We start from the raw sequence: 23,234 nt of genomic DNA, 5'->3' as shown, positions 1-23,234 counted from the left end.
GAACAGCTCAGCACTGACACCTTCTGTTGTGGTCAGGTTATTGCATGCATTTTTTCCTCTGACTCATCTTGTGCTGCAGTGCTGGGTATTTGGGTATAGACCAAAAAAATTCAATATTTGTTGTACATAAAAGAAAAAAAAAAAATATATATATATATGCCTTTGATCAGGCATATAAGTCAAAATTATTAGCCCTTTATTCTCAAGTGATGAACAGGGCAAGGGCATTTTCACTGGATATTCCTGTAAGTTTTAGATTTTCCTTTAACACTTTTAAGGTGAAGGTTATTTATTAAAACCCTTTAGTTTTTTTTTTTCAATTAGCCACTGGTATCCAAAAGAAATCAGTTATTAGAAATAAGTTATTAAAACAATTCTGTTTATAAATGTGTTAAAAAATATATTTTCCAAATGAAATTTTAAAGCATAAAAAATTCACAGGTTATAATATTGACAACTATATGTTTATTCTATATTATATATATCCTAATTAATATACAGTTGAAACCAGAAGTTTACATACACCCTAAAAAAAAGAAACATAACCATTTAAAATAAATGTCTGATGGTAAATCATACTAAACGTTTACTATTGTAGGTCTGTTAGGAGTACCTAAATGATTCACATTTGCTGAATATCAGAATAATGAGAGAATTTTTTTTGAGAAATTTTTATTAATTTCTTGACAGTCAAAAGTTTACACACATTTCCTTGGTATTTTTTATAACTTTGCTTTTAAACTGGATAACTTCAGTCAAATGTTTTGGGTATCCTTCCACAAGCTTTTCACAATAGTTTGAAGTAATTTTGGCCCATTCCTCCTGACAAAATTGGTGTAACTGAGTCTTGCTCGCACAAGCTTTTTTAACTCTGCCCACAAATTTTCTATAGGATTGAGAGCAGGGCTTTTTGATGGCCACTCCAAAACATTCACTCTCTTGTCCTTAAAGCACATTTTAACTAATTTGGCAGTATGCTTAGGGTCATGGTCTGTTTGGAAGACCCATTTGTGGCCATGTTTTATTTTCCTGGCTGATGTCTTGAGATGTTGCTTCAGTATTTCTACATAATGGTCTTTCTTCATGATGCCATCTATGCTGTGAAGTGGACCAATCCCTCCTGCAGCAAAACAGCCCCACAACATGATGCTGCTGTCCCCACACTTAACAGTTGGGATGGTGTTCCTAGGCTTGTAAGCTTTCCCCTTTGTCCTCCAAATGTAACACTGGTCATTATGGCCAAACAGTTCAATCTTAGTTCCATCAGACCGCAGGACATGTCTCCAATAATTTTTCCCAGTGTAATTTAGCAAATTGTAATTTAATTTGGCTTTTTTGTTGTTGATTGTGGCTTGTTGATTTTCCCATGTTGTCACACAAGGAAGCCGTGTGTTTGAGGTTTTCCTTAAATACTATTCTACAGTTGTGCCTCCAATTAACTCAAATCTTGTTAATTAGCCAATCAGAAACTTCCAAAATCTTGACACCATCATCTGAGCTTTTTCAGAGGTATAATAATCTTATTGTATGTAAACTTGACTTTCAAGAAAAGTTATAACAATCTACAGAACAAACCACTGTTATACAATGACTTGCCTAATTACCTTAATTAACCTACTCTGGTTAAGCCTTTAAATATGACGTTAAGCTGAAAACTAATATCTTGAAAAATATCTAGTAAAATATTATTCAGTCATTATGGCAAAGATAAAATAACTTAGTTATTAGAAATAAGTTATTAAACTATTATGTTTAGAAATGTGTTGAAAAACCATCTTCTTTCTGTTAAACAGAAAATGGGGCACACAATATCCAGAAGGGCTAATAATTCAGCTAATAATTCTGACTTTAACTGTTTACTATTTGCATTTATTCAAATAAAAAATCAGTGATGTCTTTCATTTGTTTCACAACAATTTTAACAATTTTCCAAATTTACAAGTTACACAATTTGTATTTTAATGTAATATTCAATATAATGTTTTCTATAATATTCTTTATGTTTTTTTACTAAATAGAATTATTTGTCCATTTTAATGTAACATCTTAATTTAAATTATTTGCATTCTATTAAAAAACTCATTCACATTCATTGTTCATTCATTCATTCATTCATTCATTCATTTTCTTTTCGGCTTATTCACTTTATTAATCAGGGGTAGCCGCAGCGGAATGAACCGCCAAACTCTATTTAGCTATCTTATTTAATAACAAATTTACCCACAGTGATTACTTAACACATTTTTTGCTCAAAACTGCTTAATATTTTAGTGTGAAGCCGTTTCAGTCTATTTTTATACACTGTATATAAAAAGGCCCATAACCATTTAAAATAGCCAGATGTTAATGTGACTAAACTTTTTCTCTTTTAGGCAAGATGGGATTATCAAATTAGTTTCTTTTATGCTTAAAAGCAGAATAATGAGCAGGAGGGCTGATAAGTTTGACTTTAACTGTACACCAACCTTAAAATATAGTGTTCATTAAATTGTGAAATATGTTTTTCTAAATAACATATTTTTTCAGCATTAGATGAATCATTTCCTAATGTTTACTGATAAGGGTTATTGTGGTTGAAATCTAAATCCTCACCTGTTTATTTTGGTCCCTGAAAAACTCTCCGGTGTTTTCGATCACCTGTTCGTCTGTAAACTGGGCATACGGCTGCTCTTTGCACAGGGTTAGAATCTCCCACAGGGTCACGCCGAATGCCCACACGTCACTGGCCATGGTGAATTTACCCTAAAAACAAATAAAAGAGAGACGGCCAAACAAGTCAAGTCACGTTTCTTTATGTAACACTTAATACACTGTAAATTGTCAACGACACTATTAAACAACATACTTAGTTTACATTTTAATTTGCACATAATATAGCTATACAAACACAATAATGTACAGTTAAAGTCAGAATTATTAGCCCGCCTGAATTATTAGACGGCTTGTTTATTTTTTTCCCCAATTACTGTTAAACAGAATGAAGTTTTTTTAACACATTTCTAAACATAATAGTTTTAACAACTCATCTCTAATAACTGATTTATTTTATCTCTGGCATGATGACAGTAAATAATATTTGACTAGATATTTTTCAAGACACTTCTATACAGCTTACAGTGACATTTAAAGGCTTAACTAGGTTAATTAGGTTAACTAGGCAGTTAGGGTTAGGGTAATTAGGCAAGTCATTGTATAACGATGGTTTGTTTTGTAGACTATTGAGAAAAAAAATAGCTTAAAGGGGCTTATAATTTTGACCTTAAAATGGTGTTTAAAAAATTAAAAACTGCTTTTAGTCTAGCCGAAATAAAACAAATAAGACTTTTTCCAGAAGAAAAAATATTATCAGACGTACTGTGAAAATTTCTTTGCTTTGTTAAACATCATTTGGAAAATATTTTAAAAAGAAGAAAAAAATTTGAAGGGGGCTAATAATTCTGACTTCAACTGTATATATTAATAAACCCGTACATTCATTTGTCAATTTGTACGTGTTATTCTCTATTTGTTTATTTTTTTATATTTGTGTTTTTGTCCTGTCTCTGTCATTCTGTTTAACCGTGGAAGCTTTTTGCCATGAAAACAAAGCAGCTTTGCAAAGAAAACAGTAATCAATAATCTTAACTCAGGCACTGCAAATTATTACACTGCAAAAAATGCTTTCTTAAATAGTTTTTGTCTTGTCTTTAGTAAAAATATCTAAACATTCATAAATCATGAAGCCTTTTGTTGATAAGTAAAAAATATAGTCTTGTTTTTAGATTTGTCAAAATTAAGTGAGTTTTATTCTGAAAACAAGCAAAATAATCTGCCAATGGGATAAGGAAATAGCAATAATCTGCCCATTGGCAGATTATTAAGCTTGTCGCCACAGTGGAATAAACCATCAACTGTTCCAGCATATGTTTTATGCAGCATATGCCCTTCCAGATGCAACCCAGCACTGGGAAACCCCCAGACACTCTTGCAATCACACACACACTCATACACTATGGCCAATTTAGTCAACCAATTCACCTGTGGGGTGAAGAGCCCCAAGGGCAAGATGCTAATGGTCTAATCCAAATCAATGATTTATGCTCAGCTAAGCTAAAAGTGCCCCGCGAGACCCTGGATTGGCTAAATTGATAAAAAAATGGTAAAAATCAGCAGTCCATCCCTAAAGGAGTACATTCATTCATTCATTTTCTTTTTGGCTTAGTCCCTTTATTAATTTGGGGTCCCCAAAGCAGAATGAACCACCAACTTATCCAGCACATGTTTTACGCAGCGGATGCCCTTCCAGCTGCAACCCATCACTGGAAAACACCCATACACACTCATTCACACACATATTTTAGCTTACCCAATTCACCTACAGCGCATGTCTTTGGACTGCGGGGGAAACCAGAGCACCCGGAGGAAATCCACACCAACACGGAGAGAATATGCAAACTCCACACAGAAATGCCAACTGACCTTGCCGAGGCTCGAACCAGCGACCTTTCTGCTGTGAGGCAATTGTACTACCCACTGCGCCACCCTCTATAGGAGTTATAAATGCTTTTTTCAAAAAATATTAAAAAGTGGAGTATTCCTTTCTACTTTTTATGACTGTACTTCAATATAGGAATATAGGAAATGTGTTTCCATGACATAATCAGTTTAAGAGTGTGCATGTTTCACTGTAGGGCAGCTCTACTGACAGATAAACAGCAGCACGGACAGGCTCACCAGTAGGATGCTCTCCCAGGACATCCAGCGGATGGGGAGCACTGCACGCCCCTGTATGCGGTAGTAATCTCCACGGTACAGGTTTCGGCTCATGCCAAAGTCTGCGATCTTGATGATGTTGTTCATGCCGACTAAACAGTTGCGTGTGGCGAGATCACGGTGAACGAAATTCAGGGATGACAGATACTTCATTCCAGAGGAAATCTGAGAGGCCATGTTGATCAGCGTTCCGTAGCTAGAGAAAAAGATGACATTTACATTAAATTATCCTAAATGTCATGCTATTTCAAAAAAATGCACATCAAACAACACTGTCATATGGGTATAAATATGCACAGTGCATCTGGAAAGTATTCATAGCGCTTCACTTTTTCCACATTTTTTATGTTACAGCCTTATTCCAAAATGAATTAAATTCATTTATTTCCTTAAAATTCTAATTTGTAAAGGCATACACCTGTGTATATAAGGTCTCAGGGTTGATAGTGCATGTCAATGCACAAACCAAGCATGAAGACAAAGGAATTGTCTGTAGACCTCCAAGACAGGATTGTCTCGAGGCTCAAGGCTGGGGAAGGTAACAGAAACATTTATGCTGCTCTGAAAGTTCCAATGAGCACAGTGGCCTCCATCATCCGTAAGTGGAAGATGTTTGGAACCACCAGGACTATTGCTAGAGCTGGCCGGCCATCTAAGCTGAGTATTTGGGGAGAAGGGCCTTTGTCAGAGAGGTGATCAATAACCCGATGATCACTCTGTCAAACCTCCAGCGTTCTTCTGTGGAGAGAGGAGAACCTTACAGAAGGACAACCATCTGTGCAGCAGACCACTAATCAGGCCTGTATGGTAGAGTGGCCAGACAGAAGCCACCCCACACCTGCAATTTGCCAAAAGTCATCTGAAGGACTCTTAGACAATAAGAAATAAAATTCTCTGGTCTAATGAGACAAAAATTTAACTCTTTGGAGTGAATACCAGGCATTACTTTTGGAAAAAACCAGTCACCACTCAACATCAGGCTAATACCATCCCTACAGTGAAGCATTGTGGTGGCAGCATCATGCTGTGGGGAGGTTTTTCAGCAGCAAGAACTGGAAAACTATAGTCAGGATAGGTGGAAAGAGGAATGCAGCAATGTACAGAGACATCCTCAATAAAAACCTGCTTCAGAGTGCTCTTAACATCAGACTGGGGCAACGGTTCATCTTCCAGCAGGACAATGACCCAAAGCACACCACCAAAATATCAATGGAGTGGCTTCACAACAACTCAGTGTATGTCCTTGAGTGGCCCAGCCAGAGCCCAGACCTAAATCCTATTGAACATCTCTGAAGAGATCTGAAAATGGCTGTACATCGTCGCTTCCCATCCAACCTGATAAGAGCTTGAGAGGTACTGCAAAGAGGAATGGGCGAAATTCCCAAAGACAGATGTGCCAAGCTTGTGGCATCATGTTCAAAAAGACTTGAGGCAGTAATTGCTGCCAAAGGTGCATCAACAAAGTATTGAGCAAAGGCCATAAATACTGTACATGTGATTTTTAAGGTTTTTTATTTTTAATACATTTGCAACAATTAAAAAAAATCTTTTTTCACATTGTCATTATGGGGTCTTGCGAATTCTGAGGAAATAAATGAATTTAATCCATTTTGGAATAAGGCTGTAATATGCGAAAATATAGAAAAAGTGAATCGCTATAAAAATCTATAGGATCTACTCACTTAATTTTATAACTATTAAAGATAATCATAACATGCATCAATTTAACCTGCGTCTGAGTAAATTAACAATTCAAAGTCAGTTTACTTAAAACGTCCACAGAAACATGTGTTTGGTCGCAAGTTAAAAAAGGTCAGAAACCACTGCCGCAGGGTAAATGAGGTGTACGTCTCACTTACCTGATGGAAGTAGAGTCAGCCTGAACTCCGTCTTCCTGCAGCTGGTGGCGGGACAGGAACTGATTGAGGTCTCCGTTCTCCATGTACTCCGTGATCATGCACAGCGGATCGCTCTCAACACACACCGCCAACAGGCGAATGATGTTCGGGTCTCTTAATCGCGAGATGATCCTGATCTCTTTCATGAAGTCGTTCCTGAAAATGTAGATTTCCTTGAGGAAATGTTAAACTGTCCTAAAATGGCTGGACAGCATCTGTAAAGCAAAAAGCAGTGCTTCTCAGCAACAACAGGCATATAGATGGACTGCGGGACCCGTGCTCCTGTGAGTTACCTTGCATTTTTGTCAGCGTCCTCTCTCAGGGTTTTGACCGCTACGAGCATTGGGTCAACGCAAATGTCATCACAATGGTCCTTCATGAATTCCTGCATTCCTTCAGCTTCACACAGATGAACCTGTGTGTGAACAAACAGTCCAAGTCAAAATTATTAGTCATGAATTTTTGTTTCTTTTTCTGGCTGGCTGCTCATCTGTAACAGCTTGTCTGTAAAGCAGAAGTGAACACAGACAACAGGGAGATGAGGATCTAAACTCAGGATTTATTGAACAGAGATGGCCAGACAAGCAAAAGTCAACAATGCATGTTCTCCCCGCATTCGCGTGGGTTTTCTCTGTGTGCTCCGGTTTCCCCCACGTCCAAAACCATGCGGTACAGACAGACAGACAAAAAGAAAGACAGGCAGACAGAAAGACAGAAACAAAGAAAATGATCACTTATTGCTGACGACAGTGTTTGCGTACAGGACCTCTCCAAACTGTCCTTCTCCGAGCTTCTCTTTGAAGGTCAGTCTGTCCCTGGGAAACTCCTCCAGAGCTCCGTCTCTTCCAGGAGATAAAGGCATGTTGACCACAGTGACGCGATAGCTGTGAGCTCCAGGGATGTCTGCCTCTGCGTAGTGTGGAGCTTCATCTGTACCCTGAGCTGGAGAGGGTTCAGAAGCACCATCGATCATCGCTGGAACACAACCAAATCAACACCCATAGGTTATGTTGTTAAAGGGATAGTTCAACCAAAAACTGAAAATAATGTTAGCTTTTTAGAGGGTGGTTTAGATTTTAAATCAGGGGTCACCAATCTTGGTCCTGGAGGGCCGGTGGCCCTGCGGGGTTTAGCTCCAACTTGAATCTACACACCTGCCTGGGTGTTTCAAGTATAACTAGTAAGACTTTGATTAGCTTGTTCAGGTGTGCATGATTAGGGTTGGAGCTTAAAGGGTCACGAAACACCAAAACACATTTTTTGAGCTGTTGACAGTCGTATATGTGTCCCACACTGCTAAAAACACTATTAGGACACCTATATTTCACTAAAAAATGTAAATTGGTTGTTTTTGTATTATTTCAAACAAATTCGTACTTCCGGTTTGAAACGAATTTTTGAAGCTGAGTCACGGCCATGACATAATAGTGTGTTTTCCAGCATGTAGACTGGACGTCTGTGCCAGAGTGTGTCTTATTACGTCTTATAGTGTGATGCATTAATGCATGAGTAAGGCTTGGTTCAAACCAATCAGCGCACTCTATTGTGCAACTTCATTAATATTCATTACTGTCACAGTGTTTAGACGACAGAGACACCACTTTGTATTGGCAAAACAAGCGTGAAGTGTTGCTTTTGTAGTTTGCTGCAGTTAAGTTTTGTTTTCATTTTCTCTCTGTGAGAGCTCAGCTGGAGTCACGCGTGGATTACAGTGTACGCGACGCTCGACAACAATAACTTACGTGTCTAAGGAGGAACATTATTTACCTGAGAGCTGTTCTCATCTGCAAATGCTGAGATCCGGATTCACTTAAAGTCTTCTATTATAAAGACGTGGCTCTAGTTGCTGGTGATTGTCCTGTCTCTACAGATTTGGTAAGTGAGTGACCAGTGCTCTTTGTTTATTCAGTTTGTTCGTATCGAACTAAGTTAACTATTGCACCGAGTGTAAACATGTTAGCACCACAACCAAACTATAACCTCGTGTAGGATTTTCACCGCATTTTGTGACCGGAATAACACACGCGGCTTTCTGACACTACCTGCCGTGTGCATCTAAGTTTCCGGGAAATGCTGAGGTTTTTTTCTCTCATTCGCCGTGTGGTATCAAACATTGCATAAAAAATTCACACTTAGAGCAATTTCTCGAATCAAATATCTCGTTTGTCGCGAGGGGCAAGAATGAATTCCCTAATTGAAAGAGCCAAACTGCAGTTAAAGTCCACCATTTAATAATTTGGCAAATAATTCGACTACAGATGTCCATGTAAACACCATCACTTGCTTCCGTGTGTGTGTTTGTGTGTGTGTGTTTTGACTCTGAAACTCGCGCGTGCCCAAATAGACACTCCTACACCATCTCACTTTAGTTCCTCCGACATTTCAGACTTTTTCCAAAGTAGAGGTGTGAAAACACCCTGCTGAAACAAGTGGGTTTCATGGCCCTTTAAATCTGCAGTACACCGGCCCTCTAGGAACAGGTTTGGTGAGCAATGTTTTAAATGTATTATACTAAAAGCGCCAATAAACAAAAGTCAACTAATATTATTGTCTAGGTTAAATTAAGACATTATGGGAAGTCTGAAAAAATAGAATAGAAAAGTAAAAATTCAACTAATGTTTTGGCTAATTTATTTATTTATTTTTATCTTCAATTATGAACTATACGTTTATTTGTATAGCGTTTATCACAATAATTATTGTTTCAAAGCAGACTTACAAAATTTTACAGCATTACAATAAAATCCGGAAAAGTTGAGGTTATTAGTTGCTGTGGGTGTAACGGATCACAACCCATGCTTCGTAACACATGTGACCCACAGACATATGCTGTTTTTTTTTACATGTAGATTAATCCTAAATTTGTAACGATCGCAGAGAGTTGGCATCCCGCGTCATTCAAATCACATGTCTGAAAGCATTTAGGCTTTTCTGTAAAATATAATGATTATTGAAGAAGTTGTGGTGGGTTATTCGGGATGTGGTGGGTTTCTTAGGTTATTAAAGGTGCTTTCTGTTACTACTTGTTTAGCCTGCATTAATGCATTCACTGTAATTCAGCTGCACGTTTAATCATTAAAAGATCAGGATCTCAACACCCACGCAACCTAAATTATAAATGAAGGTGATTTGAAAACGTTTATTAATCATTCGAATCGCTGCATTCAGATCTGTGTTTGAAAAATGCAAAAATCAAGATTCAGTCTTTAGTCTTTTGAGTTAGTTACAAACAGTTAAATAACACAGAAGTAATGGAATAACAGTTTAGATATAACCACAGATGTTTATGGTAAAGATTAAAATCATGGTCATATGCATTTAACTTGACGCTCAAAAATAAAAGTTGTAGGCAGCAATTACATTATTTAACCAATAGGTGGTGACAACCACCCATCAAAAATATGCCACTGAGTAATTCAAAAATTATAAATCTAACAATGAAACGAAGTTTAATGAGTGATTAACTGAATCATTTATTGCAAATGAGATAAAAAAAACATATTAAACAAATTATTATGTTAGATTTCTACATTTAGTTTTATCAGCAACAGTAGTAGAACCATGAATTTTTCACAGTACTGAATATTTTACTATTTGTTTTTATTCAGCTGGTTATTTCTTCATTTTATTTTTTATATTTTTTAAAAATATGTTATTGTAATAGATAAAAACTCTGAACTGTGTACTCCGAACTGAGATTTGTGATCCGTTACACCACTATTAGTTACCATAAATGTATTATTTACTAATAACTTTAAATATAATATAATAATTAAAAATATGATTTTTTTTTCAGGATTCTTCGACACTTTAATCTGCTCATAAAAACTAAGCAATTTTATGGATATTTTACCACAAGTCACTACACCTAAAAATGCTGGGTTCCACACAATTACTTCCCAACTTAATTGTTTTTACAATTTTAAGTGGATTGAACTTACAACAATTAGGTTGTCCCATAAAACCCAGAAAGTATTTTTTTCTTACAACTCATTTTAAGTAAGTAATTTGAACAAGCACCAAAAGTACATTTTTAAGTCTTTTATACCTTCTTTTACATTAAAAATAAAATTAAAAGACATCGGGGTGCATAAAAAATGAATGTAATATCATAATTTACAGTGTTAGAATCATGATACTGAACAGCTCTAACCAAGGTTTTCCATAGCCTGGAATTCTGGTAGCTTGCGTAAAAGTTGTGAAGGCTCCTGATAGTCAGATCCCAATGGGAAAATGCGCTCGTATGTGGAAGTGGATTCGACGTCGCTGGACAGAGAGGAGCTGCGGTGGACAAACGCCTCTCTCTGAACAGACAGACGCACGGCCAGCTCATCGTCCAGCATACGCCGAGAGGCCTACAACAAAACATCAATGTAAATAAACATCACAATAATAACAGAAAGCTGAAGGCACAATTAATTTAACGAACGAACCCCTAAAAATGTGCTTTATCTGCAATTAAACACATAAAAATGCACATTTCAGCTAGTTTAAGGGTAATATTTTGATTTTTTTTATTTGAACATATTATACTACCAATATATGAAAAAATACCAAAGTATTTTACAGTACATTTGATATAAAACATCAGTCACACTTTATTTTAACATACAATTCATGTTATTAACACACCATTAACTAAGACTTTTAGCACAATAATGAATAGTTAGTAAGGTATTAGTTGGGTTTAGGTTTTTGCTAGGATTAGGGATATAGAATAAGATCATACTTTATAGCTAATTAATATCTTAACAATAGGCATTTAATAAGCCAGCAGTTAATGGCGTGAATTGTTACTTAAACTAAAGTGTTACCAAAACATCTAGTACATTTCCTGTAGTAAAAACTGCAGTGTTTTTGAACATTACAATAGTAAAGGTACTGTAAAATTGCAATGGTGTTGTAAAACGAAATAAACAAAATACCAAATTAATTACTGTAGTAAATCTTCTTTAAATATATTATATTTTATGTTTGTGGTGTGCCTTTAAGAAAATATATGGCTTTTCAGGGGAATTTTTACATAGCCTTATAACCTTTAAAGCAATGTTTTGGTGGATTTGATATTTACGTTTTACAGCAATTATTTTAAATCCTTTCTATACATTAGAATGTACACAGACATACTATTCACATTAGCAACTGTTTTCCATATACTGTAGTAAACCTCACTGTAAGAAATGCAGGATTCCACACCATTCATGTTATGCCAACACACACAGTTGAAACCAGAAGTTTACATACACTCTAAAAAAAAGGAACATAACCATTTTTTTTAAATGTCTGATGGTAAATCATAATAACGTTTACTATTTTAGGTCCATTAGGATTACCTAAATGATTTATACTTGCTAAATGCCAAAATAATGAGATTTTTTTTTTTTTTTGAGAAGTTTTTATTAATTTCTAGACAGTCAAAAGTTGACATTCATTTCCTTGGTATTTAGCTTTGCTTTTAAACTGTAAAACTTTGGTCAGCTGTTTTGGGTATCCTTCCACAAGCTTCTCACAATAGTTTGCAGGAATTTTGGCCCATTCCTCCTGACAGAATTGGTGTAACTGAGTCAGATTGGCTGTCTTGCTCGCACAAGCTTTTTTAACTCTGCCCACAAATTTTCTATAGGATTGAGATCAGGGCTTTGTGATGGCCGCTCTAAAACATTCACTCTGTTGTCCTTAAAGCACATTTTAACTAATTTGGCAGTATGCTTAGGGTCATGGTCTGTTCGGAAGACCCATTTGTGGCCACGTTTTAATTTTCTGGCTGATGTCTTGAGATGTTGCTTCAGTATTTCTACATAATTCTTTCTTCATGATGCCATCTATGCTGTGAAGTGGACCAGTCCCTCCTGCAGCAAAACAGTCCCACAACATGATGCTGCCGCCCCCATACCTCACAGTTGGGATGGTGTTCCTAGGCTTGTAAGCTTTCCCCTTTGTCCACCAAATGTAACACATTGTATGGCTAAACAATTCAATCTTAGTTTAATCAGACCGCAGGACATGTCTCCAATAATTTTTCCCAGTGTAATTTAGCAAATTGTAATATAATTTGGCTTTTTTTTTGTTGATTCTGGCTTGTTGATTTTCCCATGTTGTCATACAGGGAAGCCGTGTGTTTGAGGTTTTCCTTAAATACTATTCTGCAGTGGTGCCTCCAATTAACTCCAACTCCAATTAAAATGTTGTCAATTAGCCAATCAGAAACTCCCAAAACCTTGACACCATCATCTGAGCTTTTTCAGAGGCAGAATAATCTTATTGTATGTAAACTTGACTTTCAAGAGACGTTATAACAATTTCTCATTATTCTGCTATTAAGCTTAACAGAAACAAATGTGATAATCCTAACTTACTTAAAAGAGAAAAAGTTTAGTCACATTAACATCTGACTTTTTTTAAAAAACAAATGGTTGTGCATGCCTTTTTATACAGTGTATGTAAACTTCTGCTTTCAATTGTTATCATTTAAGTTAACTTAACAAATTAGGTGGATTTAACAAATAAATTAAAATGCTAATTTTAAATAAGTTGTTTGAACAAGCAGCAAAATAATTTGAGTGCTTTTAAAATACTGTTTATCAGTTCACTACAGTTCTTTCTATAGTATGAGACACATACATTAACAAGGAACACTTAAACAAGCTAAATACTATACTAAATACTACAATAGGAGACAGTATTACTTATTATTTACGGTACTAGTTCACAGTTTTAGTTACATGTAGTAGTTTACTGTAGTATCAATTAAAATACTACAGTAGGCTATTTACAAGATGATCCCCTAAAAATGAAAATGTACTCACTATTACTCTCCCTCAAGTGGTTTCAAACCTTTATGAGTTTCTTCTGTTGAGCAAAAAGGAAGTTATTTTGGAGAAAGCTGAAATCCTGAAACCATTAACCTTCATGCAAACGTTATGGAAGTCAATGGTTACAGGTTTCCAACTTTCTTCAAAATATCTGCTTTTGTGTTCAGTCAAAGCAGGAAGCTCGTAAGGGTTTGAAACGAGTAAAGGGTGAGTAAATGACAGAATTTTTGAATGAATTATTTCTTTAATACTATTGTTTGCTGCAGTAAAATGTAGTGAAGACTGACAAATCTTCTACATTTTACTTGAGCAAATCCTAAACAAAAATATCTTACCTTCTCAATCATCTTCTGCCAGACCTGTCGCCATAGTATGATGATTATGATGGCCAACAGAATGGCAATAATGGCCACCAAACAGCCGATGAGGATCCTTGTACTGCTGTCATCGATTTTGTGGGTGGGATCATCCACTGATATAAAAAAAAAAACACAATTTAATCGTTCAGAAAATAAGAAATAGACATTTTGTGTCAAACGGCATCCATTTATTGGCATTTTACCACATTGCTGCATCATATTATACTGCATTACATGATTGCTTAAAGTTTGAATTTGTATTTTTATTGGTATCGGGATTTAACATTTGGCAAAGGGACCACCAATTAAATCTAGTCTTGGGCTAATTTGAGTACATATAAGTTATTGGGAATTGTTGATTAATGTACAATGTCCCTTGTTATGTAAAATAATGAATAAATAAAATAAATAAAAATAATTATAGTGGCGCAGTAGGTAGTGCTGTCACCTCACAGTAAGAAGGTCGCTGGTTAGAGCCTCGGCTGGGTCAGTTGGCGTTTGTGTGGAGTTTGCATGTTCTCCCTGCGTTCGCGCTGGTTTCCTCCGGGTGCTCCGGTTTCCCCCACAGTCCAAAGACATGCAGTACAGGTGAATTGGGTAGGCTAAATTGTCCATAGTGTATGAGTGTGAATGTGTGTGTATGGATGTTTCCTAGTGATGGGTCCGCTGTGTAAAACATATGCTGGATAAGTTGGCGGTTCACTCCGCTGTGGCGACCCCAGATTAATAAAGGGACTAAACTGAAAAGAAAATGAATCAATGAAAATTTATTTATTAAGGGGATAGTTCACCCAAAAATAAAAAATCTACTCATAATTTACTCTTCTTCGCGTGTTTCCAACCGTTTATGAGGTTTTATTATTCCGCTAAACACAAAAGAAGATATTTTGAAAAATGTTGAATACTGGAAGCCACTGATGTCCATAGTAAGAAAACAATATGGAAATAAAGACTACTTGTTTCAAGCATTTTTAAAATATGTTTTCTGTTCATCAGAAGAGAGAAATTCCGGATTGTTGAGAACAAGTGCTTTTCCTTAAATTAATTAGCCAATCAGAAACTTCCAAAACCTTGACACCATCATCTGAGCTTTTCAGAGGCAGAAAAATCTTATTGTATGTAAACTTGACTTTCAAGAAAAGTCGATGATTTCTCCTTATTTCTGCTATTAAGCTTAACAGAAACAAATGTGATAATCCTAACTTACCTAAAAGAGAAAAAGTTTAGTCACATCAACATCTGGCTTTTTTTAAATGGTTATGCATGCCTTTTTATACAGTGTATGTAAACTTCTGGTTTCAACTGTGTGCATATATATATATATATATATATATATATATATATATATATATATATATATATATATATATATATATATATATATATATATATATATATATATATATCAAAACTATTGGCTGCTACAGTCACTGAGAAATGGATAAACATTAATTTTCAAAAGAGGGGGTACTCATTTACTCTAAGCACCGTATATGGTCATTGGTGGTAATGAACACTAGGTGGTGCTGTTAACTGTGCATTCATAATACAAACACGAAAACCAAAAGCGCAACACGACAGCACTGTGCATTATGTACAATTCAATGTTTACATGGTAAATACCTGGAGCTTGGTTACGTTTGCGAGGTACAAGAGAGGTGTTGTACACTGCTGTATCTGAAAAGTGAATTAATTCGGTGAAAGGCATTTTGAATTAATTAAATGGCTATTAATATGCTAAAACCAACCACGTACGTGCAAAGAAAGAGCGTGCAGTAATTGAGCCACTATTACCTGACTGGAAAGCAATTTCGCTGAACATCATCCAGATGTCACTGAACGCAAAACGGCACCTGATTGCGCTGGCCATGCGGTTGCCAAGAGCAACAGTGATAAAGCGAGCACTTGGACTGATGCTGTCTGCTTTCGGCTTGAAAAACACAGGATTGGGCTCCCAGTCTGCATCCGAACGGAAGGAACACACGGCCTGTCGGAACATCTTCACTCCCCATGCGTACATGTTGTTACAGTGGACCTGTTGAACCAGAAGGTTTATCTATTCGATGCAAAATAATGAGGATGCTAACATTTTACCTATGCTTAGCAAGCTTCCATATGCTATCACTGGAAACATTAGGTAAAGTTGTAAGGTTCCATTAGTTTATTTATTTACGAGCATTCAAAAAATAATGAACAATCATGTAATTTAATCATCTTTAAATGTTAAAGTCGGCATGTACCGAAAGTTGCTGAGACATTTTTTCATTTACAATTTACAATTAATTTACAGTTTTTTGATTTACTGGGCGTCCCAGTGGTGCAGTGGGTTGCACGATCACCTTAACAGCAAGAAGGTCACTGGTTTGAGCCCCGGCTGGGACAGTTGGCATTTCTGTATGGAGTTTGCATGTTCTCCCCATGTTGGTGTGGGTTTCCTCCAGGTGCTCAGGTTTCCCCCACAGTCCAAAGACATGCGGCATAGGTGAATTGAATAAATAAATTGGTAGTGTACGTGTGTGAATGCAAGAGTGTATGGGTGTTTCCCAGTGGTGGGTTGCAGCTGGAAGGGCATCCGCTGCGTAAAACAAATGCTAGATAAGTTGGTGGTTCATTCCGCTGTGAATAAATGAATGAATAAATGTTGATGTATTTCCAACTGAAACTGAATATTGAGCAGGGCTTGTAGCAAACTGTACGAGTGGCATGGTTGAAATTATACATATACAGTTTCTATGGAAGTCCTCAAGTTGTCAATTGAAGGACCACCACTCCAAAGGCGGAAGCAAAAGATCAGACTTGGATTAAAGATTACCAAAACATTTTTTTTCCAGTGGAATAACTTGCATGGATTAATTATTCACCTCAAGAATAACAATGTGAGCCAACAAAATAAACATTGTACATTTTGATTTCACGCGGACTTTAAAGAAAATGAAGTTGTTGATTGTTATTTTAAGTTACAGCCCATTAACTAATGCTAACAAGCACATCTTTAGATTTTAATAAGGATTTAGTAAACTTTGAACTATGAACAAGTATTGTTTATTCTAACAAGGTTCATACACATTTTTAATACTAAAAATCCATGACTTTTCCAAAATTTTTCCAAGACTTTCAAGTAAATTTTCATGACCTGTTGATTCATGTAAGTTGTAATGTCTACATGTACATGGTGAATAATAAAAACAATGACGTTCAAATGTATTACAGCATATCACAGAACATGCAACAATCAATTTAGTTTAAATTTGTTTTTTATATCTATGTTAATTGATTTTGATAATGCTTTCATAGCACTAACAATGTGAGAGCAAGCTTTTGGCCAAGGATAGAGAAGACAACTAACCTATATTGAAGTTAGGGCTGCACAATATAGTTTCAGCATCGATACTGCAATGTATGCATCTGCAAAAGTCACATCTCCGGATATGCAATGTTGAGTTTATTATAATGGAATAAAATTTTAACATCTGCATGATAACACTGGTGAGAACCGGGTACTGTGTTCTATGGTGTTAGGAACTACTATGAAGCGTGTTTCGGGTGGGTGGGTGGTTGAAATAACGGGAGTTTTCCGGGATAAAAAACAAACAAGAGGGAGTGTTGGCAGGTATGCTCACACATTACACTATGCACTCTGACTACTATATTGTATATAAGCTGTGCTGGGCATATCACTCTGTCTTGAGCTGAACGTTGTCAGTGTCGACCAATCGCAACAGGCTGTCATCGGTCCAATCAGCGCAGATTAGCTTTGCGCCAAGGAGGGGTTTGGGAACAAATGCATATTATAAGACCATGAAAGTGTTTTTTGACCTTAGATTCATATTAGACTGTTGGTGGAGACCCTTACAACCAAAATATGACCATATTTCATGTATAATAGGGGCTCTTTAACTTTAAATGATGTGCCAAATAACACCCTACAGAAGAAATTCAAAACCAGGTACTTTACTTGCATTTTAGTATGCTAGTACATTAAAAAATACTACTAGCAGTGACTGGATTGCGAAGGTGATGTAGCAGTATTAACTTTGTATTGTTTTATTTTATGGATAATAGTTATTAATATTAAATATTAAGAGATTTACAAAAAAAAATTCACAATTTGCTTATGGGCTCTGTTTTGACGGTCCATGCGCAAAGAGCAAAGCGCAGGGCGCAAACGCTTTCAGGGTGTGTCAGAACGCATTTTTGCTAATATAAGGATGGGAAAATCTGCTTTGCATCGTGGCGCACGGTCTTAAAGGGTTGAGTTTATTTTCTTAATGAGTTATAGGTGTGTTTTGAGAATAAACCAATCAGAGTCTCATCTCCCATTACCTTTAAGAGTCAGTTACGTGCACCATGGCACATTTACTATACATGTTGTAAAGTAAGTGGAAGTGGTAAAACTCAGCATTTCACTAGCACGAAAACAGTTAAACAGAGTATCTACAGCGCGAAAATGAGAGATAAATTATTAACTTTCACTTTCGCTCTCGTGGATAGGGAAACCTTTACGCACAGACATCAATTAGTCTATAAATAATTAATTTTCTTTGTTAAGCGCAAATATTTGTTTCAAAACTATTTCTAAATTCAGTTCTAATTTCCAGCAAATGAATAAATGAACAGTAATAACGAAGTGTGGTCAAAAACCTGAGTTATATCCTAATACACATGCTGTGCCCCATATGGTCTAATACCTGACAATCTAAGCTTGACAAATCTAAGCCTGTTTTTAATAAAACAAATATAAATATGGATATAATAATTAATAATAATAAACATAACATTATATAAAAGCAAATTGAATGAACTAAAAAAGCCTTCTGAGATGAAGGCATGAAGGCAGTGGTTTTTAAATTTATGTAGGCTAAAAAAAAATAGGTTTTGTAATATTTTAATCCTTTATATTTATATCCTATATATATATCCTTATTATATCCTATATATCCTTAATATTTTAATTATTTTTCATATGTAAAGATATTTGCTTATTGCTCTACATCTTGTGTGTATTAAGCAGTGTTTAAGCGAGGCGCACAACTAACGTGCTCTGCGCTGGACAATAGACCGGCTGTCACCAACTCGGTCCCAGTCATTCCCCTCGCTGGCCAGAAGAGGCCGCCATCCCCGGACTTCTAGCATGACATCATCCACATAGACTGATTGTGCACACACCTGATTTGAATCCCGGTAATGACCCACGCTCCCTATATAAGCCACACTCAAACCACAGTCCAGCGCGAAGTCTTGTTCAGCCACGGCCAACATTTCTGAGCGCTAGTCCCTGCCTGATCTTCTGTGCATTACCCTGGACTGTTTCTGACTCTGAGTTGCCTTCTGCCTGCCCTCGACCCTCGTTTGTTACACGGACTCTGAACCATGCTACCTGCCCTCGACCCACGCTTGTTATAAGGACTCTGAACCACGCAGCCTGCCACTGATCTATGCCTGGTAAATCACTGTGTCTGTCAGCCGCCAGCCCCACGATCTTTATTGCTGTTGATGTGAGTTCGCACTTTAGTGCGTGTTGGATGTTTGTTTGAACTGTGTCTAATAAATACTGCAAAATGGATCCCTCCGTGTCAGTCTCCACGTTACACCGGCTTTGTTCTGGTCTATTGAACAGTGTATTTTAGTTTCTCAAAAGAGCAACGCGCCAAAACACGCCTGCTTTTTTAGATCAGAACGCCTATGGGCACACATATGAGCGCAAATGCATTTGCAATTTAAACCACGTGGCGCGAAATGTCAAAACAACTCTTACACTGAGTTGAAACTAGCAAACAACTATTGCGTTGCGCCGCATTGCGCCGGGTGTATGATAGGGCCCAAAGAGTTTCTTAATTCTGTTGAACACAAAAAAAGATATTCTGAAAAAAGCTGGAAACATGTAACCAAAGACTTCAGAAGTAGAAAACACAAATACTATGGAAGTCAATGGTTACAGGTTTGTTTAAAGCATCTTTGTTTATGTTCAACAGATTAAACGCAAATCAAACCATTTGGAACAAGTAAAGAGTGAATAAATGAGTTTTTGATGAACTATCCTAATAATTAGATAACGTTACACTACAATTTACCTCAAAGTATTACTGTAACACGTATCATACACGTGTCAGTATAACTATGCTGAACGCTTCTGTCACAATAGCCATGTTGATGCAGATGTATTTCAGTAGACAAACCTTCATTGAGGTGAAGTTTCGGACCCGGTCAAACTCAAAGGTCATCTCCACCGAGCCACCAGGTAAACTAGCATTCGTCCAGCCCACATAGTCATAGCCAGGCCAGACTCCATACACCTGACTTTTAGTGAAGTCGTCCAAACCCCAGCTGCCGTCAGTCAGCTGCCCGAGACCTTCTGCCATGCTGGAAAAGTAAACAAATAATTACACTTGAGCAAAGATATAACAGCGTTCGCCTGACTAAGTGTTATGTTGTACCTGGAACTAACGGCTCCGTCATACACGGTGTCATTTAAGTAGATCTGCTGGCCTCTGAAAGTCATCTGTTGGCCAGCAGGGGCGCTGTAGGACACAAGGCCATCTGCATCAAAGATGAGAAATATGAAATGTATGTAATTACGTGAGTTTTCCGGGATAAAAAACAAAATGGGAGGGTGGCGGGAGATGGGTCTGAAGTACGGGAGACTCCCAGGAAAAATAGGCGTGTTGGCAGGTATGCTCACACATACACTCTGCACTCTGACTACTTCAATATTGTTGATAAGCCGTGGTGGGCATTTCACTCATTTCAGACTGTCATCGGTCTAATCAGTGCAGATTAGCATCATGCTAAGGAGGGGTATGGGAACAAATGAATCACTGAACAAATCATATGGGAGTCGTTGGGATTATTAGGTAAAAATAAATGCAGATTATAAGACAATGAAAGTGTTTTTTGACCTTGCATGTGTAACGGAGGCCAGCTAGTGAGTGCTGTGCAGGTAAACCTCACTCCTCTGACCTCTAAATGTGCTCTAGCGAGAATCACTAGAGGCCATGGTCTTTAGCCTCCTTGGTAGAGCAATCGACTCCCATGCGGAAGATCAGCGGTTGGAAACCAGCTAGTAGCGGGTTGGATGGTGTAGGAGTTATACATGCATATCAGCCTGTTGTCGTAGACCCTCAAAATATGACCCTTTTTAATGTATAATAGGGGCTTTTCAACATGTTTTATTCAATTCTGGCCAGGAAAATGTTTAAAAGCATCATTTTTCTTTTTACAGTTGTATTTTTACTTTGTACCAGCAGTTTTCATGTCATGTGACCACACCTATTTCTAAAGTGAGTTTGATTGCCATTTTTCAGTGACATTTAATTCCATGCTGAAAATAAAATAACTAGGGCTAAACAATAAATAGTTTAAGCATTGATATCACAATGTGTGTATCTGCAGTAGTCACACAGCAGGATAAGATGATTTAGTGAAGATTAAAAGATAAAGATGATCATTTTAAAATTATTTATACAATGATGACTGTTATTTTACATTCAATTGTTCAATTTCTGTTTTTGAAAACTGTTTAAAAAACATAAAGCAGTATATTTATTTATTTATTGCTTGTAATGTATTCTATTTTATGCAGATGCACTGCATGGAAGAAGACTTGTTCGTCCCAGTTGATCTAAATTTATGAAATTGTACCAAATAGAGCTATTCAAATCAACTTGTGAAATGATATTCATATCGCAATATATATCACGGCAAAACAAAATATCACAATGTCAGATTTTTCCAATATTGTGTAACCCTAATAGTAGCAGAGCCTAACATTATATGAATGTATTACCGTTTAGCCCAAAATACAATTTTACAGCACTTACAAGCTGGTTTACGTTACGTGTTTTTGTTTTTAGAAGGTTTACAAACCTGTATTTTTCTTTTGAGGTTAATTAATGCAAGGAAAGCATTTGAGTAAATACACAAAGTAGAAAAAGAAGAGTTTACCGAGCCATTCACAGCCGTAGAGCTCCACCCTCATACACACAATCATAGACGGGTCAGTCACAGGCATGAAGCGCACAAAACGAGCAATAATAGGAGGCTCCAGGTCCTTAAGCACGATGTCATAGGCGTTACTGTTTCCTTCAATGATCTAAAAAGAAGAAGAATGATGAGAATACACAGACCGTGACAATAATTTTCACAATAAACATCCATTTCCCTGTGTTTGGTTGCGGCTGAAAGGGATCCACTGCGTAAAAACAATGCTGGATAAGTTGGTGGTTCATTCACTGTGGTGACCCCTGATTAATTAAGGGACTAAGCTGAAAAGAAAATGAACGAATGAATGAATAAACATTCATCTGTGCAATTTAAAATCAATGTCATTACTTACTCACCATCATATCATCCTTTATACCAGTGGTGCTCAACCCTGTTCCTGGAGCTCGACCTCCCCTGCTGAAAAATCCAGCTTAAACCAGCCTGGGCTGGTTGGCTGGTTTTAGCTGGTCGACCAGGCTGGTTTTAGAGGGGTTTTGGCCACTTCCAGGCTGGTTTCCAGCCATTTCCAGCCTGGTTTTAGCTGGTCAGGCTGGAAAATGACCAGCTAAATCCAGCTAAAACCAGCTTGACCAGCCAAGCCAGGCTGGGAGCCCAGCCAAAACCAGCTATGTCCAGCTTAAACCAGGCTGGTCAAGCTGGTACAAAGGAGCAGAGCTGGTACAAGATAGAAATCCTTTTACTTCAAAATGATGACTTTTTAATGTCTATTTTTCTTTGCCAATATCATACGTAGAGCTCAGAGAAAACCTGCAACAAAGCCAGCTCACCTGTCGACCTTGCCGGTCCCGCCAGGAGACCCATCGAGTGCCGTCCCGGCTGTATTTAATCCTGTATCTCTGGGCAAATTCATTGCCCACCCCGTCTGCATGACGTCCCTGTGTGCCAACCAAAGTGACAAAATGCAGAGTGCGGAGGTCAATCTGCAGAAACTCCTTCAGACTGTGCGCTTCAGCCATGACATCCGGACACCACGCACCATCTCCATCATCAAAATCCAATCTGGAATAAAGTTTTGATGGAAAACAAAATAAGATGTATTATGATAAATATTTTTGTAATTGTGTGACCAAAGTGTTGGACAACCCAGGCCCATTCTGAAAACGTAGTCCCGCAGACGTATCTGGAGACTGCAAAATATGTGCCGGGAGGTACGTATTTTTGCAGTTTTTGTTTTCGCGAACCCACGAGAGGCCGCTGTGTGCACTTTTTCGCATCTCAAATGCCTCTTGCGAGTGGCATTCGCACCTGCGATGTTCTCACGTGAACCTACCAGAGGTCGCTGCTGACCGACTGAATGATTGACTGGGCAACCGGCCTATCGACTGACCCACCCTCCTCCTACCCTAAACCCAACCAATTTTACAGATTGACCCGCCCGCCCGCTCACTTCCCTAAACCCAGCCGAAGGCTTA

At 37.3% G+C, this 23,234-nt stretch overlaps 3 protein-coding genes across 7 annotated transcripts in view; 1 reads left to right on the top strand and 2 right to left on the bottom strand.

The window, feature by feature from the left end:
* Positions 1-23,234, top strand: part of LOC147846195 (uncharacterized) — a 1,020,765-nt gene that overhangs the window by 297,567 nt on the left and 699,964 nt on the right. The window lies entirely within an intron of this gene.
* apoltp (apolipoprotein lipid transfer particle homolog) overlaps positions 1-23,234 on the bottom strand; it is a 597,023-nt gene that overhangs the window by 418,257 nt on the left and 155,532 nt on the right. The gene's annotated exons all lie outside the window — the stretch shown is intronic.
* ddr2b (discoidin domain receptor tyrosine kinase 2b) overlaps positions 1-23,234 on the bottom strand; it is a 37,378-nt gene that overhangs the window by 705 nt on the left and 13,439 nt on the right. For both annotated transcript variants that reach the window (XM_087240385.1, XM_087240384.1), the window contains 13 exons: positions 22,590-22,821; positions 21,763-21,910; positions 20,256-20,358; positions 19,998-20,181; positions 15,616-15,856; positions 15,445-15,498; positions 13,798-13,934; positions 10,804-11,005; positions 7,417-7,625; positions 6,944-7,065; positions 6,612-6,806; positions 4,714-4,948; positions 2,593-2,742 (listed from right to left, as the gene is read on the bottom strand). In XM_087240385.1, coding sequence (XP_087096511.1) covers positions 2,593-2,742; positions 4,714-4,948; positions 6,612-6,806; positions 6,944-7,065; positions 7,417-7,625; positions 10,804-11,005; positions 13,798-13,934; positions 15,445-15,498; positions 15,616-15,856; positions 19,998-20,181; positions 20,256-20,358; positions 21,763-21,910; positions 22,590-22,821 — 2,212 coding nt within the window. The remainder of the gene's footprint in view (positions 1-2,592; positions 2,743-4,713; positions 4,949-6,611; positions 6,807-6,943; positions 7,066-7,416; positions 7,626-10,803; positions 11,006-13,797; positions 13,935-15,444; positions 15,499-15,615; positions 15,857-19,997; positions 20,182-20,255; positions 20,359-21,762; positions 21,911-22,589; positions 22,822-23,234) is intronic.

Source organism: Danio rerio, chromosome 2 (genome assembly GCF_052040795.2).
Source record: "Danio rerio strain M-AB ecotype USA chromosome 2, GRCz13ab, whole genome shotgun sequence".
Taxonomy (NCBI): domain Eukaryota; kingdom Metazoa; phylum Chordata; class Actinopteri; order Cypriniformes; family Danionidae; genus Danio; species Danio rerio.
This window is presented reverse-complemented; position numbering and strand designations above follow the sequence as displayed.